The following is a 15,455-nucleotide window of genomic DNA, read 5'->3' on the forward strand; positions in this document are numbered from 1 at the left end:
AGGCAAAGCTTCTTTTGCTTGCATTTGTCTGGTCATATGCAAAAAAATCCCAGCAGTTCCTTGAGCAGAAGCTGCAAAGATCTCAACTCCTCTTTCCCCTTGATGTATCTACTGTGATCAGGAGCCTGGAAATGTGGTGTGATAAAAATTCCTGACAGTGGAAAAACAGAACAGCCACAAGTCCATAGCAGAATTGTAGTTGTTTTAATTTTAAACTGTGGTTTAAAATAAACTGCAGATAAGCCAGAATTAAATAATTTCTACCCTTGCACGCAGCCACTACTGTGATCACAGAGATTCACAACTGTTTTCTGAATTGGTGCAATGTCCTCTTTTGAAAACACCTTATGTGCAAACTGTTGTACACAGAAAACTTGGGCTGCCAGAGTAATAGGCCCTACTAAGGGAAGGGTACAGATTGTTAATAGTGAGGGCAGAAGGACCAAAAGGACAGAAAAAGATTGTCCACATGATCAGGATGGGAAGGCAGAAAGGAACTGTCCGGATGTTTTGCTACAGATAGCAAAGAGTTTGACTTCCTGTTGTCTAATTGTAGCAATAGAAAAATACTTCCCTCTGCACCCTGCATTATTATAGTGAAGAAATGAAGAAAGGAACCGAAACATTTTCCCATCAGAGGACAGACAACCATGTCTGGTCCTAAGAACACATTGTGGGCTCAGGTTTTTTTTGAACCTAAATGGATGTCTTTTGCTTCACGCATTTGTTGATAGATTTTACAGTTCCAGGAAAAAAATGATGAAGTAATGAGAACCAGTGTGGTGTGGTGGTTGAGGGGTTGCACTGGCATCAGGGGGACCCAGGTTCTAATCCACCCTCAGCCATGAAAGCTCCCAGGAGGGACTCAGGGCCAGTCACTGTCACTCAGCCCAACCTATCACAAAGGGTTGTGGTGGTGGGGAAAAACAGGAGAAAGGAACTCTTTGTAGACCATCCTGAGCTCCTGAAGGTAAGTTGGGATATAAATCTAATGAGGAAATAAATGAAACAATTGAGACCATAAACCTGAATTACACCTATAGTTCCTCTACATGAGTATCTATTGAAACAATTGCTATTACTGGAAGTTAGAGGCTTCTGTTCATGGAATAGTTGAATGAATGAATGAATGAATGAATGAATGAATGAATGAATGAATGAATGAATGAATGTATATATACACACACATACATACATTCCTGAGTTAGCTTGTATCGGTTCTTAATGCTAAACTTCCCCAGGGCTAGACAATTTAGATTTCCCTCTGTATGAACTTTCTGAAAAGACTCACAACTGCATTTTTAGAAAATTTACAAAACACCATATTTTCCCATCAAGGCACCACCACTTTTGTCAACTTATCTCCATGTTACATTAACTAACCTACCTGAAGGAATAATGAACTTGTTCAGAGTGGCATTTCCTTTTTTACAAATGTAACCAAGTTTCTGATCACATTCACGGCTTTCCCACTTGGCAGCTCTACCAGGATTTAATGTTCCACAGGTCTTCCCAGACTCTGGGGAAGGGCTTCCTTCAAGAAACAAACACCAGGCAAGAAGGGTATTATTAACCTCTCACATAATATTGTAAAACTTCATTGAAGTTAATGGAGATGCAGATATGGACAAAGGCTGTGTAACTGTTTCAAAAGAAGATCTTTGGAATGTGCAAGACCCCATAGAAAGCCCACCTCTTTTGAAGCATTTGCACAGCCCTAGTAAGTTACTATGCATTTGCACATAACAGCACAGCAGCTTAATGATATATGGTGACCCGTCTCTCCTTCAGCCCTTTCTTGCTCTCCCCACCCTGCCCCGCCTCCCCAAGCTGTATGGGTTGGAAACACAAAGTGCAGGCAACAGCATTCCACAGTGCTGGGCAGTCAAAAGAAAAACCTATGCTGGTTTGTCTGTGCAAGTTAGAACTGAAGACACAGTTTGCTGATTTCAACCTATAGTGGGATTATGGAAGCAACAATGCTGGCTTCATATTTCACACTGAGCCATTGTCTGTTTTGGGGTGGGCTATATGCAACATTTGGGTCTCAGATGATGCAACTTGAATTGCACAAGTTTATAGCAAAAATGCTAGTCAGCAAACTACAGTGGCTGGATTCATATATTATGCTAAGCCATCAAAGAAGTAAGTGGATGGGATCAGGGCAAAAACTCAGCTGGATGTAGATGTAAACATTTGAGTTGACCATATTAAACACAGTATAGGATTGCTTTCCAGGTTTTCAATAATTTATCCTTTTAATCACATTAAATAATTGACTAAATCTGGGGAGGGGTGCTCTGGAAGGCCAGAACTAAGCCCTTAGGGGGACCACACATGGCCCTGACACCTCCAGTTGCACATCCCTGATTTAGAATTGTTGTAAGTCAAAATGGACAATTTGAATTGCACTTATGAGCAAAGGTTTGGAGATTAAAGCATTCAGGAACAGTAGGTAGAAGGAAGAAGTATACCAACTGCTGAGGAAGACATTTAAAAGCAATTTTTATCTAATCATAATAGGAAAAATGAGATGATGTAAGCATTTTAATGTAAAAAAAAACTAAAGTAAAATTTAAATGTGCATATGTTCACATAAAAGAGAAAATTACCTGGTGCCCAGTTTAGATATCTGAAAGGGTAGCCACCACTCCACTGCCAGCCACTGTTGAAATCCAAACTGTTAAGACCAAACCAGAGTGCAGAACTCAAACTAGAAGTTAACCCTGAAAAAGCATCAACATTTAGCAATGCATCTGTTTAAGAAAATATGCTGAACGGCAGGCAGCAGCAACTGCAGTTTCTTGGGAGAGACAAAGCATACGCTTAGTTGCTTCTCATATTTCTGAAGCAACAACGCCATAGAACTTGTTACATCTTAAATTGTTTATTGTAGAGGAAGAACAAGGGTGTCACCTCCTCTCCCAGTCACTGCACATTCATAGCACATGGGGAATCGTGAGTCCTGATTTTCCAGAACTACCAATCAGGAAAACAAGAATGGGCAGATAATAACTGTGGGCTTGTTAATGCTTGATGTAGGCAGGATTGGGAAGTACAGTGAAAATTTAAGACCTCTACTTCATTTTAACTCTGATGTAATACATTAAATCCTAGAAAATATTAATGGACTTGGGTTATTTACCTGTTATGTACATTTGTTCATGTAGCTCTGTGATGCCCAACAAATTAGCACCTTGTTGCTCGCAACTTTTACTGGCTTGGAACCAAGTTAGAGCAGCTTCTGAGTTTATTTGATACTGGACACTGGTCAAAGGGTCTGTAGTCCAGTATGTGCCTGCTCCATCTGCTAAAAGAAAGATGCACCAATGTTTCCAATAGTTTTAAAACAATATCAGACTAATGTTTCATGAAGACTAAAACCACATTCCTGAAATTGCCTGCATAATTCATTTTTAACTAAGAAATGTGAAATATTTCTTTAACTAAGAAATATTTCAAAATAAAGTTTGGTCAAGCAGCTTTGGTCAAGCATGACGCTGCAATACCGAAAGACTGAATGTCTAAGTAGTGGTTTATACAGAGAAAAGAGGCAGTTTTGCACTAACCTCTGAACCTGGTACATTCCAGATGTGTGGGCTATCTCCAGATGTGTTAGACCATGGCTTCCATGACTTATTTACTTATTTGTGCCTTTGAGTCAGTCTGGACTCCTGGCGACTACATGGACACATCCATAACGTTAACAGAGTTGAAGGTCATCAGAATTGAGAAAGGCTGCAGTAGCCATAGTTAGGTGCCATGAATTGCATTCAACTCTTAGTGAAGACCTGGACAAATGGTAACCACCGTATATATGCATGTAATGGCAGCCTTTTCTTCATCTAGGATCTAAAGCCTAATTTCATTAGAACACATCATGTTAAACAGCTTTAGTTAGATGGGCTAACAAGTTGTAGTTAAGCCGTAATGCTTTTTTTTTTACTTTAACTGAACATAATATGTGAAGCTAATTGTTCACAGCAGCTATAGATGAACAAATCATCCCTTAGTTTGATGAGCGAGCCATAGAGCCACAGCTTCTGTGTTTATTTGATACTGGGCACTTGTCATAGGTTCCAGTATCAAATAATAAGAAAGGAGAAGAAGGCTGGTTGCTGATGCATCAATTGCTTAATACCATCTGCCATCTGCAGAACAATACCTCTGTTACATTAATATTCACTGAAACCCCAAAAGAAGAGGCAGACCCCTCAGTAATGAAATGCTTTTGAATGAAAGCTCTTCAATTACAAAATTCAGGAGAGAGATGAGAACTATTTGTCATGCTTCCTGTACACTAGACAGTTTTGCAAGGGCAAACAGAAAAAAGACAATGTGCGAAACAAACATGTCAGAAGGTCAGGATGCAGTTCCACATTTTCCTGAATTAGATTTCACCATCTAAACAGTGCTATAGTTGTTGTTTATCATACCACCCAAACACATACTAGTAACGTATGTGTTACTTACAATATATGGCCTCTACTTAATTAACTGATGGCTTACAATGTAGTGTCTAATCATACAGCATATTACCTACATATACTGTATATTACATTATCTACACTGAATTCATGGTACTGATTGAATTATTGCAACATACTTGATGTGGGACTTCTCTTATATACCTTCTAGAAGCAATTGGTCCAGAATGCAGTAGCATGAGTAATTACGTCTGCATGACTATACTCTGTGAGCTGCACTAGCTCCTAATAAGCTTCTGGGTGCAATTCCAAAGTGCTGCTTATAACCTATAAAGCCCTACATTGCTTGTGTGTATGTGTGTGTGTGTGCATGTGCATGTGCATGTGCATGTGCATGCATGCACCTTTGGGTCACTGTTGACTCCTGATGACTGCCTGGCCAAGTCCCTGCAGTTTTCTTGGCAAGATTTCAGAAGTGGTTTGCCACTGTCATCAGGCTGAGAGTGACGAGCCCAAGGACACACAGCTGGCTTTGTGCTTAAGGTGGGACTAGAATTCACAGTCTCCTGCTTTCTAGTCTAGTACCTTAAACACCACACCAAACTGGTCTCTTCCTACAGCCCCCTAGGAGAGGGCTATTTGTAGGACTGCCTGCTCCCAAATGCTCCAACAGAAAGGGCACACTCCAGGTTCCCTCACTGAAGCAATGTCACTTTATGGCTCCTAGGAGGTGTGCCTTCTTGGTGGCAGCCCCAGTCTGTGGGAACAGTCTTCACCCTGACGTACAATTGGACCCAATCCTACAGGCTTTCAGACCTGGCTCTTTCCCCAGGACTCAAGGTCCAGATGGCCAGAATTCCCAACTGGATGAGCTATACTATATTTTAGTTCTGGTCACCTTTTATTGCTTTAGTTGGTTTTTAATAGTACAGTAGACTGTCAGTTAATTGGAACTCAAGCAACCAGCACTCTCAAGCAACTGGCAGAAAAATCGAACCAGTACTCTCAAGCAACCTGCAAAAAAAATCAGTATCTCTCTGCTGCCATCTAGTGGGTATTAATAGTAACGCTCAAGCAACCAGAAACTACATTTATCCGGCATCTACCAATCCCCACGGGTGCCAGTTAACTGAGAGTCTACTGTATGTACTGTTTTCTCTGTATTTGTTGTTTGATGATTTTTGTATACCACCCGAAGTCACTCTGCTTGAGTTGAGCAGCCATATAAAGCCTCTAAATAAATAAATAAATAAATAAATAAATAAATAAATAAATAAATAAATAAATGGCTTTTTTGAAAAAAGCATTTCTACAACATTCCACCATACAACAGTGAAAGTCAGGTAAGATGAAATAAGTGATGGCCATTCTGTATTTGGCTGCTGGAGAATTCTCCTGTCTACTTCATATTGCTACTTTTATAGGCTGAGTGTTCAGTTGATTAGATGGCACAGGAACACACCGCTGCAGTAGGGAAAATCTTGTGCAAATCACTTTGCTGAACAGTAGGAGATCCAATAGATCTGAAGCTTTGTTTGATAATGCCACAAGAAAAGTCCAAGATGTCTATCTTAGAACAACAGTATATTATTGTATCTCTTTGTTTTACTTTGTTTTTGTCCTTTTAAATTTTCCTTGTCATTGACTGAATAAATATTATAGATTGATATCTTAGAAGAGCCAATCAGCATTCTGGCTACACATTAGGGGAGCATACAGTAGGCAACACTTGAGCTGTTTGCATCCAGTGGAAGCCCCAAAGGTGTTATATGCATCATGACATAATTGTACAAATGACGTAATCTGCTCCAATTGTACAGTGACAACACAGCGCATGCAACCTCATTTGCTCCACTCCCACTCCTATGGATACCCAGAGGCTGAGCAGGGCTTTTAGTGGGATCCCTCTGAAGATATATTGCGAATATGAATAGATCATTGGTATAACCAGGTTCGTGCGTGATGATAATACATCCAAGAGAGGTGAAGTTTAGCTCAGTTTTAACGGATAGAGCACAGTTCAACATACTTGTACCCTTTGAATCTAGTATGCAGATGTAAAAAACAATGAAACATGAAAAAGATACCTTTAACAACCGTAGGGGGTACTTTTGTTTGCACTTCCTATTAAACAATTAAAAATCCTCTATAATGTTCTTAATTGGTAGATACTTTTAGCACATTACATAATAACACTTCACGATTTTAAACTTTTCTTTAAAAATCCTTACATTTCACAGGACAGAGTCCGTATTTCTTGTCTTGATCATGAGTCCTTGTAGTTGAACACCACAGCAAACCGTCTGACCTTCCATCAGCTGTACACTCTGCATACCATTTGCTAACATACTGGAAAGGGAATACGCAAGGAGCCCCATTGCTGTTGCCTTTTAAGGTAAATAAGTCTGGAATGAAGGGGAGAACAAATAATTGAAATATTACGACCACTCATGCAAACGTACTCATTCCTAGAAGAAGAAAAAGGAAAGGTCTCCTGCCAAAGCTAATGGAGAGGCGTCCAAAGGGGACACTGTGGGATCTTCAGCGTATCTCTACTTCCTGCATACGCTATAGCAGTGTTTCTCAACCTCGGCAACTTTGAGATGTGTGGACTTCCAACTCCCAGAATTGGAGCTGAATTGGAGAATTGGAGAATTCTGGGAGTTGAAGTCCACACATCTCAAAGTTGCCGAGGTTGAGAAACACCACGCTGTAGTGTGCAGAAAGAGGACAGTCAGCAAGAGCAGTGTGATATGGCTCTTTGGATCTGCATGACAATATCAAGGGGTGCAGTATTTGGTATAGAGAGCCAGTCTGGTGTAGTGGTTATGGCACCCAGCTAGAAACCAGGAGAGACTAGTCCCACCTTAAGCAGAAAGCAAGCTGAGTGACCTTGGGCCAGCCACTCTCTCTCAGCTCTAGGAAGGAGGCAATGGCAAACCACTTCTGAAAAACCTTGCCAGGAAAACTGCAGGGACTTGTCCAGGCAGTTGCCAGGAGTCAACACAGTCTCAAAGGCACACACACACACGAACACAATTTGGTATGGATGGAATTGCCAAATTTCAGGGTGATTCTAGTAATAGGTCTCTCAGTGTTACTCCACTGCTTTCTGCCTATTCATCCTGAAATTTATTTATTTATTAAATTTTGCCACCACCCATCTCTCCTCAAAGGGGGGACTCTGGGCGGTTTACGATAAATTGCCTTCCCCTTTCCCTCTACCAATTTCTTTTCCAAGAAATTAAAAGGCAAAAAGATAGCACTGAAGTGTATTACTCAGTTGTAATTCTGTGTAATGTCATGAATGAAGAAATGAGTAACCAGAAGACCTGCACAAATATCTCTGCTCAGATACAAATAGAAGTGCGTAAGAGAGCTTTTGATTATAAATAGCTTATTTCAAGTATAGAACAAGTAAAAAAGTTTTTTTTCTTTTAATGATTTGTAATTTTTAATGTAATTTTAATGTTTTGTATATTTTTAATGGATTCTTGTTTATTCCTCTTTCAGAATAATAAATAAATAGCTTTTTTATGTGCCACCATCTTGACTTTTTTGACCACATTCTGTGGACCCCTCTGGATGCAAGAGGGAGAGAGTGAGGAAGGGGAGGGAGAGGGAGAGAGCCAGTCTGGTCTACTGGTTAAGGCAACGGGCTAGAAACCCGGAGACCGAGTTCTAGTCCTGCCTCAGGCATGGAAGCCGGCTGGGTGACCTTGGGCCAGTCACTCTCTCTCAGCCCAACTCACCTCACAGGGTTGTTGTTATGGGGAAAATAGGAGGAGGAAGGAGTATTAGGTATGTTTGCCGCCTTGAGTTATTTATAAAACTAATAAAGGCAGGATAGAAAATAAAGAAATAAATAAAAATTAAAAAGCATGTGCGGTTTACCTTCATAGCCCCGAGAGCATAAATCATCTTTAGTTCCATAGACCTTCCATCTACTCCATAAGCCTGATCCTTGGTACAGCATAATTCTTCTTTCATTTTTGTTGCCATAGTTGAAAAACAGGTTTGCTTCTTGGATGGCAAAAAGTGTGTCATTTCTGCATTCCCATTTCTGGAGACTACTTGCTGAGTCGCATGGGTACAGTTCAACTGGTGTCCAGTCAATTTTTGAAGCTACTCCAAAACATAACTTCAAGGAAACGCTCATCAGCTGGTATCTGGAAATCCACTTGAATTTCTGTGCCTCATTTCCAGAACTGCAAGCTGCAGTTGTGACATAGTTGGCAGCCTGGGCATGTACACAGACCTTGTGCTCTTCATTATATATTAGAAATGTGCTTGTATCTATACATATAAAAATAAGGTAATGCATAAATAAAACAAACATTGGCAACAGAGTTGATTAAAAAGAATTAGTATTTCACAACTATCATGAGCTCTGATGGTGAGCAGGAGGGGGCCTCTATCCAGGGGGGAAAACGCATGCGTAGTACTGAGGAATTAAGCAGCCATTCAAAGAGACACAGATCAGACCCGCCTTAACTTTTGGGGTTTATCTGTCTGGGTTTTTCCCACGCTTCTTCAGTTTGTTAGGATTTTCTGTCTTATGTAGCAGTAATAAACACTAGAGACCTACTCCTCGTCTCAGCGTGGTTTCCTGACTGTTAGGACAACAACACTGAATTAAACATACATCTTCCCAGGGCTGCAACTAGGGTCTGTGTCACCCAGGGCAAACATGGATTCCATGCCCGTTTTGGCACCCCCCCAGCGCTCATTTTGGTGCCTCCCAGCGCAGCACCCCACATGACCCGCTTGCCCCCCCCCCCAGTTGCAGCCCTGCATCTTCCAGATTAGAATGAATATACAACTCCTATTGAATTTCCAACAATACAAGGAAAATAAGCCTTTTCCTTAGCTCATTGGCACGCTCTCCCCTCTGCAGTATTGGCGGGTAAATACAAAAAAATACCATTGGCTGCAAGGCTTTGTCCTTGTGACTTCGGAGAGTTGGAAACTATAGACCATGTTCTTCTGCATTGCATATTTTATAGAGACATTTGTACCAAACTCATCATACCCCTGATTAGTAAACAGCCCGGTTGTACAGATTCTAACTATACTCATTTGCTTATAGATGAAAACTCTCTCGTCACAGCGCAGGTAGCAAGGTTCTGTGCTGCAGCAACGAAGATTCGTCAGACCTGGATGGGCTAATTTCTGTAATGTATTGTATGTAATAGATGTCATGAGTAAGGATGGCGAGCAGGGGGCTCCCATCCAGACTGTTAAGCACATGCGTAGCACTGAGGAATTGGGCAGCCATTCCAAGAGACACAGATCGGGACCGCCTTAACCTTTGAGGTTTATCTGTCTGGGTTTTTCCCACGCTTCTTCAGTTTGTTAGGATTCCTGTTAAGTACAAGCAATAAAACATTAGAGACCAGTTCCTTGTCTCAGCGTGGTTCCTGGCTGTTAGGACAATAGTAAATCATTTAAAATTTATTTTTATATATATAATATAGTGGTAATTTTAGATCCTCATGTTTTACAATTTATACTTAATATATTCTTAATGTCTATATTCTTATTTAGTATAGGCTATATCTTAGATTGCACTTATAGAGTCTAGTTAGATAGCCTATAAAAGTATTTTAATTTTATTTTAATCTTTATCCTATTTTATCCTACGTTGTTATCCTTTTAAGATAGACTATGTATATTTCACAGAACATTATCCTTGTACTGGTCCAAGACTGCAATAAATTAGGGCTGACTGACTGAATTTCCAACAAGTGGACTAAACATTTCTAAAAGTGCTTTAAGGATTAACACATTGTATTTGGCCATTCTAAACTTTTATAGGATTGGAGGACATAAATAAAATTAAACAGTGTAACCCCTACTAACAGCTAATGGTCAGAGATTTGCGAATTGTAATAAACTGTAGTTAATCTCTCTTCATGGTGAGATTATAATCCCTACGTGTTTTCCTACAGACCATGGTGTACAAACATGCTAGTCCTACCTGGGAATTTAAAACAGTATTTTTATTTGCATTGTGGTTACTGTACTGGAGCTCCAAAAATCTGAATAACTACTAGATGGCTGCAAAGAGGTTTTGGTTTGCTTTGCTGCTTTCTACTGGTCTTTAGAAATTTTATCGCCAGATAAAGTAAAGCCAGTTTTTATTCTCTATATTTATCATGTAAATTATTTCTAAACCAAATGCATTTTATGTTTTCTTCCTGAGTTGCAGTAGGTAGCTTTTCTGCAGAATTATGACCTAGAAATTCTTCTGTTTCAGTTAAAAAGTTGGCCCACACTTATCTCATCCATAAAACAGTTTCCGCCTCTTGTTCTGCTTGGCTTAAGCCATTTGGAAGCAGAACATAACTGATGAGAAGGAAAGACATCGACTCTTGCTGTTCGACAGTTAGGTTTTCCTACTGACAATACAAGGAAATATACAATTATCACCAATAGTGATAAAGCCTCCTATTGCATTGTTATAACAATACTTAAATTAGTTTACACAAACTAATACTGAATATGCAGTGTTTGCAAAATGTCATGTTTTATGGAGATATCTAGTGGTAATTTTTTTTTAAGGTTTGAGAAATTGTAACCAATTGATAGTGCAATTTTATAAATCATTCCTCTATGCTGGTCTATGACCATAACAAATATTGGTTTGATTAGATGATTATTCAGAGGTAAGAACCACTGAAACAGTATGTCACTCTTCAAACCTAGGTTTTTCCTACAGTGGCATATAAAACACTAAAATCATCAAATAAAATTCTGAATGATTTAAAATACACAATAAATAGCTTAAAATAGTTCATCAATGAACTAATTAAAATGCAACGATAATAAAAGCAGTAGAGTAAGTAAAGGGATTATTATCAACTCAGCAGATGAAATATTTTACTTTGAATTATTTTACCAGGCACAAACATTCATTTCTAGAAGTCCAGGCTTTTGCTGATAGCCAGAAAAGGCTATCTTCTAATGGAAGAAAACAAGTCATTATAAACCTGTTATTCTCTTTTGATAGCATGAGCAATCTGCAGACCACAGATAGCCTCCCAGCAGGGGCACCCACAGGCTGAGGGGGTGAAAAAAGTCAAGATGGCAACTGCAGCCAAAAGACTGAAGCCCCACCCTTTTAAAAATATGGATCGATGCACATAAAAAAGGGCAGTGCTTCTATTGTGCAGTTACAGCTGCCATCTTGACTTTCTTCACCCACCCCTGAGGATGCCCCTCCCTCCCAGCAGTATGGCCCCAGACTTTGCAGCTGACACAGCTGAAAAGTGTCAGCAAATTCTTGTTTTTCAGAGGACAATTGTTCTTGCTTTTTGAAAGAAAATAAAGAGCAAACTAGGGATGCCTAGCCTTTGCTAGGCTTAAAATATCTGTTTTGTTTTAAAGTAACCTTGCCTCAAAGGCCCCCAAAAAATCTAAAACGTCACCCCCCCCTCCAGTTACATCATCACGTCACCACCATACCTAGTGCATCCCCACCAGCCTTGATTTCGAAGAACCATCAGTGTAGCAGATGATCTCTCTTAATGGAAGTGTTCCTCCATCAGAGAACCCTGTGGGGAAGGGAGGGATCTATTGCACACTCAGCTACTGGGAAGAGGGAACATGGCTGGATAACACTCCTGATCACATGTTTCATCTGTGCTTGAGAGGGAAAAGCAAACATCTGTTTCTTCAAGAGAAGGAGCCAGATGTTGTGCCTCTTTCCAATGTACCATTGGCAGGCTGATTGGGCAAGTCTGCAGAGCAGGACTAGGCTGGAAAATTCTAGAGGTATAATCCAAAATACAGGAGACACAGGAGACTTTCTATGGGTGGGAGGACAGATACCATCTCAGGCTTTTAATTTTCCACAGTATTCAAGAGTCCTCAATGTCCTATAATCCTGGAAGATGGGGAAGTTTAAGTGGAAGCTTGCAGACCCACCTTGTGAAGAAGGTCTGATTTAGGCATAGGTGCTGGTGAGTCCCAATAAGATACTGGGGTCCCAGTGTATTCAGAGTCAGCCACTTTCTGGTTCTTGTAAGGATAAAATGGAGGGAAGTGGAGGTGATATTGTACGACATCTTCATCTTTTGAGAAAGGCTGGTATAACCTTTAATTTAATCAATGAATAACCTATTCCCAAAGTTAAACCTCATCATCTATAGAGCACAGGGCCGCAACTGGGGGGGGCAACCGGGGCATGTGCCCTGGGCGCCATGCTGGTGGGGTGCCAAAATGAGCGCTGGGGGGGAGCCAAAATGGACGCGGAATCCATGTTTGCCCCGGGTGACACAGACCATAGTTGCAGCCCTGGTAGCACAGGAATAGCCTGGCAGACATAATGAATGCATCTGAAAACCTGCCTTCTAAAAATTCTGAGAAACAGATTGTTGAAATCTGAAGAATCACAACTCTAGCAATTTACATTACTAAAAATTAGTAAGAGGCTCTTTTTCAGTTTCTCTGGAAGTTTAGTGTTAAGATGTTTACTCACTAATGAAATGTATACCCCGCCTTTCTTCCTGAGACTGGAGAGATACAGATTCCTCAGATTTCAAGTAACTTTGGGCTACTCCCTCTTTCTCAACTCTGATACAAAGCTTTTGTAGGGATAGAATGAGGAGAGAATTTCATGAATGCTGCCTTGACCTTCCAAAAGAAAGGCAGGATACAAATGCAGTGGGGATGATTGTGGTGATGGTCCTAACAATGACAATTATTACAGCAGTGCATGTGTCAAAGAGATGCTTCAAAATGCACAGGGGTATCTTCTCAAGATGTCTTTAAAGCAGTCACATCTTTTTTCAGGCTTGTGCAGGAGTCTGAAAAAAGACATAGCTGCTTTAAAGAAGTGCTCATGTTCATGCTCACCCACAATCTGAAGTATCTCTTCCAAGCAATAAAAACTTAATAATAACAATAACCATAACCATAATCCAAACCTTATATAAAAGATACTGTGCATACCAGCAGACTGTGGAAAAACTATCCCCAAGAAAGTTATAGAACAGCTATGGCCACCCAGTTCCTCAGCCCAGCAGCAAGAAACTCAAGGTTGTCTTCAAGGCTGTTATACTATTCCAAAAAAAGAGTGCTTGTTGTTCAAACTGACTATGAGATCCACAGCTGACCACACAAGAAAATGGAACATAACCATCTCAGCTTCTTCTTCAGGACTTTCATGAGCTCTGCAGAAGCAACCCAGACATCTGCATAGAAGGTCTCAGTTGAGGTTCTGTGCAAATGTCTACACAGAGAAGTTGAGATCAAGGAAAGCAATGTAATTCCTTTTATTCCTCCTTCTATTGATGGAAGCCGCCTTGCACACCAGGATTACCTATGGCTGCTAATCATGAGGATAATTATATATTACTACTATTAACAGAGATAGTATGCTGGGAAACACAAGCAGGACAGTCTTCTGTTGCTTTGGTTCTGCTTTGGGGCTTCTCATAGGCATCTGCATGGCTGTCATAAGATGAAAATGCTGGGCTAGATGGGTCTTTGGTCAGACCCAGCAGAATTTTTCTGATCCATAGAATACAACGTGCCAGACATGTCTTGCCGCAGAAACATGGAAACAAGGATGAATCTACAGACCCATACTTCTGCATTTAATAAAAGTGGGTTTGGTTTTCATAAAAGAATATAGTAGGTTCCCAACTTTTTAATTATGATTCTGTGGAGGCGAAAGAAAAAGCAAAAAGCTTTTCAGACGTTTAGGTAATGCGTTAAACATATACATATAATGCATCTTGGCATTACCCCAATTTCTGAAAATCCTAAAAGCTTTCTTTTGCAATCATGTACAAAGTAGTCATTTAAAGAATGATCATGAATCAATCATTCCGAATGAGTTCAAGTGAGATTATTCAAAAAGAAGCAGGCACAAGGTTGTAGTTTAGTGAAGTGCTCAGGAGCTAATTTTATAAGAGATAACTATTTTTGCCCTCAGAGTTAGAAACGCTAAAGTTACCATGCTGCTGATTTAAAAAGTTACTGTACCCTTTCATGTGTAAAACTGCATCTTAACAGAATGGCTAACTACTAGTAAAATATTCATTTTCTTTCCTGATATGCATCCACATTTCATGTAGCATGAGTTTATTCTGTGTTTGTAACAACACCCACCCACCCTCCAGTCTTCACTGATTGCATTAGAGGTGGTGGGTGGGTGTTTTGGTTTTTTATTTATTTTATTTAATCTTCAAACTGATGGAGCAAAGAATGACTGGCAGAGGAGAGCCTTGTGCTGCAGAAACCTCTGCTGGACTATTCAAGCAGACCCGTCTCCCCATCCTATTGCCAGCGTTATATATGCACATCAAATCACTGCACTAAGTATCCATTGGAAAGTCTGAATTCTCCTGAGTGGGAAAAAGGTAATCAAACCCTGCGATTTCATCAGAATATCCCCATTCTTGGCAAAGAGCTGAGAGTGACTTACCCACTAGTGAAAGAGCGCTGTGAAGAAGAGAAAAGAAAAGGAGAAGCAAAGGAACAGTCATGGTAGCCAGTTCCCACTCTCTTCCTTTCCACCACTACATGTCAAGTCATGGGCTCCTTTTGTAGCGCATCTTGTTAAACCCAGCCAAGAGGAGAGTTGGACTCATTTCTGAGAACTGATAGTTCAGTGAGTACGTTCTAGTGCTCGAATGATAAGGAAATGTGGTGCTGTGTCGGGCATTTTGGAATAACAGGAATTTCCCATTCAAACTTTGCTTCCCTAAGCTAATTTCGCTGCTGAAGGGAGAAAAGGAAGGAAGAGCGGCTTCCACAGAGTCACAGGTGATAAAGCAATGACTGTTCAGCATTTTTTGCCTCTGGGATTCTGGAATCAATGTGGAGGCTAGGATCCACCCTGGGAAGGGGGCAAGATTTTCATCATGCTCACTGAAAGAAATGGGTTAGGTATACACTGTTCAGATTTTTTTCAGATTTTTTTTCATCCCACCTTTATTATTTTTATAAATAACTCAAGGCGGCAAACAGACCTAGTACTCCTTCTTCCTCCTATTTTCCCCACAACACCAACCCTGT

General features: G+C 40.3%; 1 protein-coding gene across 1 annotated transcript in view; it reads right to left on the minus strand.

Annotated features, from left to right (window-relative positions):
• Positions 1 to 14,979, minus strand: part of LOC134497705 (macrophage mannose receptor 1-like) — a 57,669-nt gene extending 42,690 nt beyond the window's left edge. Inside the window, exons 1-6 of the mRNA XM_063303549.1 lie at positions 14,863 to 14,979; positions 8,322 to 8,723; positions 6,659 to 6,832; positions 3,146 to 3,310; positions 2,613 to 2,726; positions 1,388 to 1,534 (exon numbers count right to left, since the gene is read on the minus strand). Of these exons, the coding sequence (XP_063159619.1) occupies positions 1,388 to 1,534; positions 2,613 to 2,726; positions 3,146 to 3,310; positions 6,659 to 6,832; positions 8,322 to 8,723; positions 14,863 to 14,923 (1,063 nt within the window). The 5' untranslated portion in view covers positions 14,924 to 14,979. The remainder of the gene's footprint in view (positions 1 to 1,387; positions 1,535 to 2,612; positions 2,727 to 3,145; positions 3,311 to 6,658; positions 6,833 to 8,321; positions 8,724 to 14,862) is intronic.
• Between the last annotated feature and the right edge of the window lie 476 nt (positions 14,980 to 15,455).

This window comes from Candoia aspera, chromosome 4 (assembly GCF_035149785.1).
Source record: "Candoia aspera isolate rCanAsp1 chromosome 4, rCanAsp1.hap2, whole genome shotgun sequence".
Lineage (NCBI taxonomy): Eukaryota > Metazoa > Chordata > Lepidosauria > Squamata > Boidae > Candoia > Candoia aspera.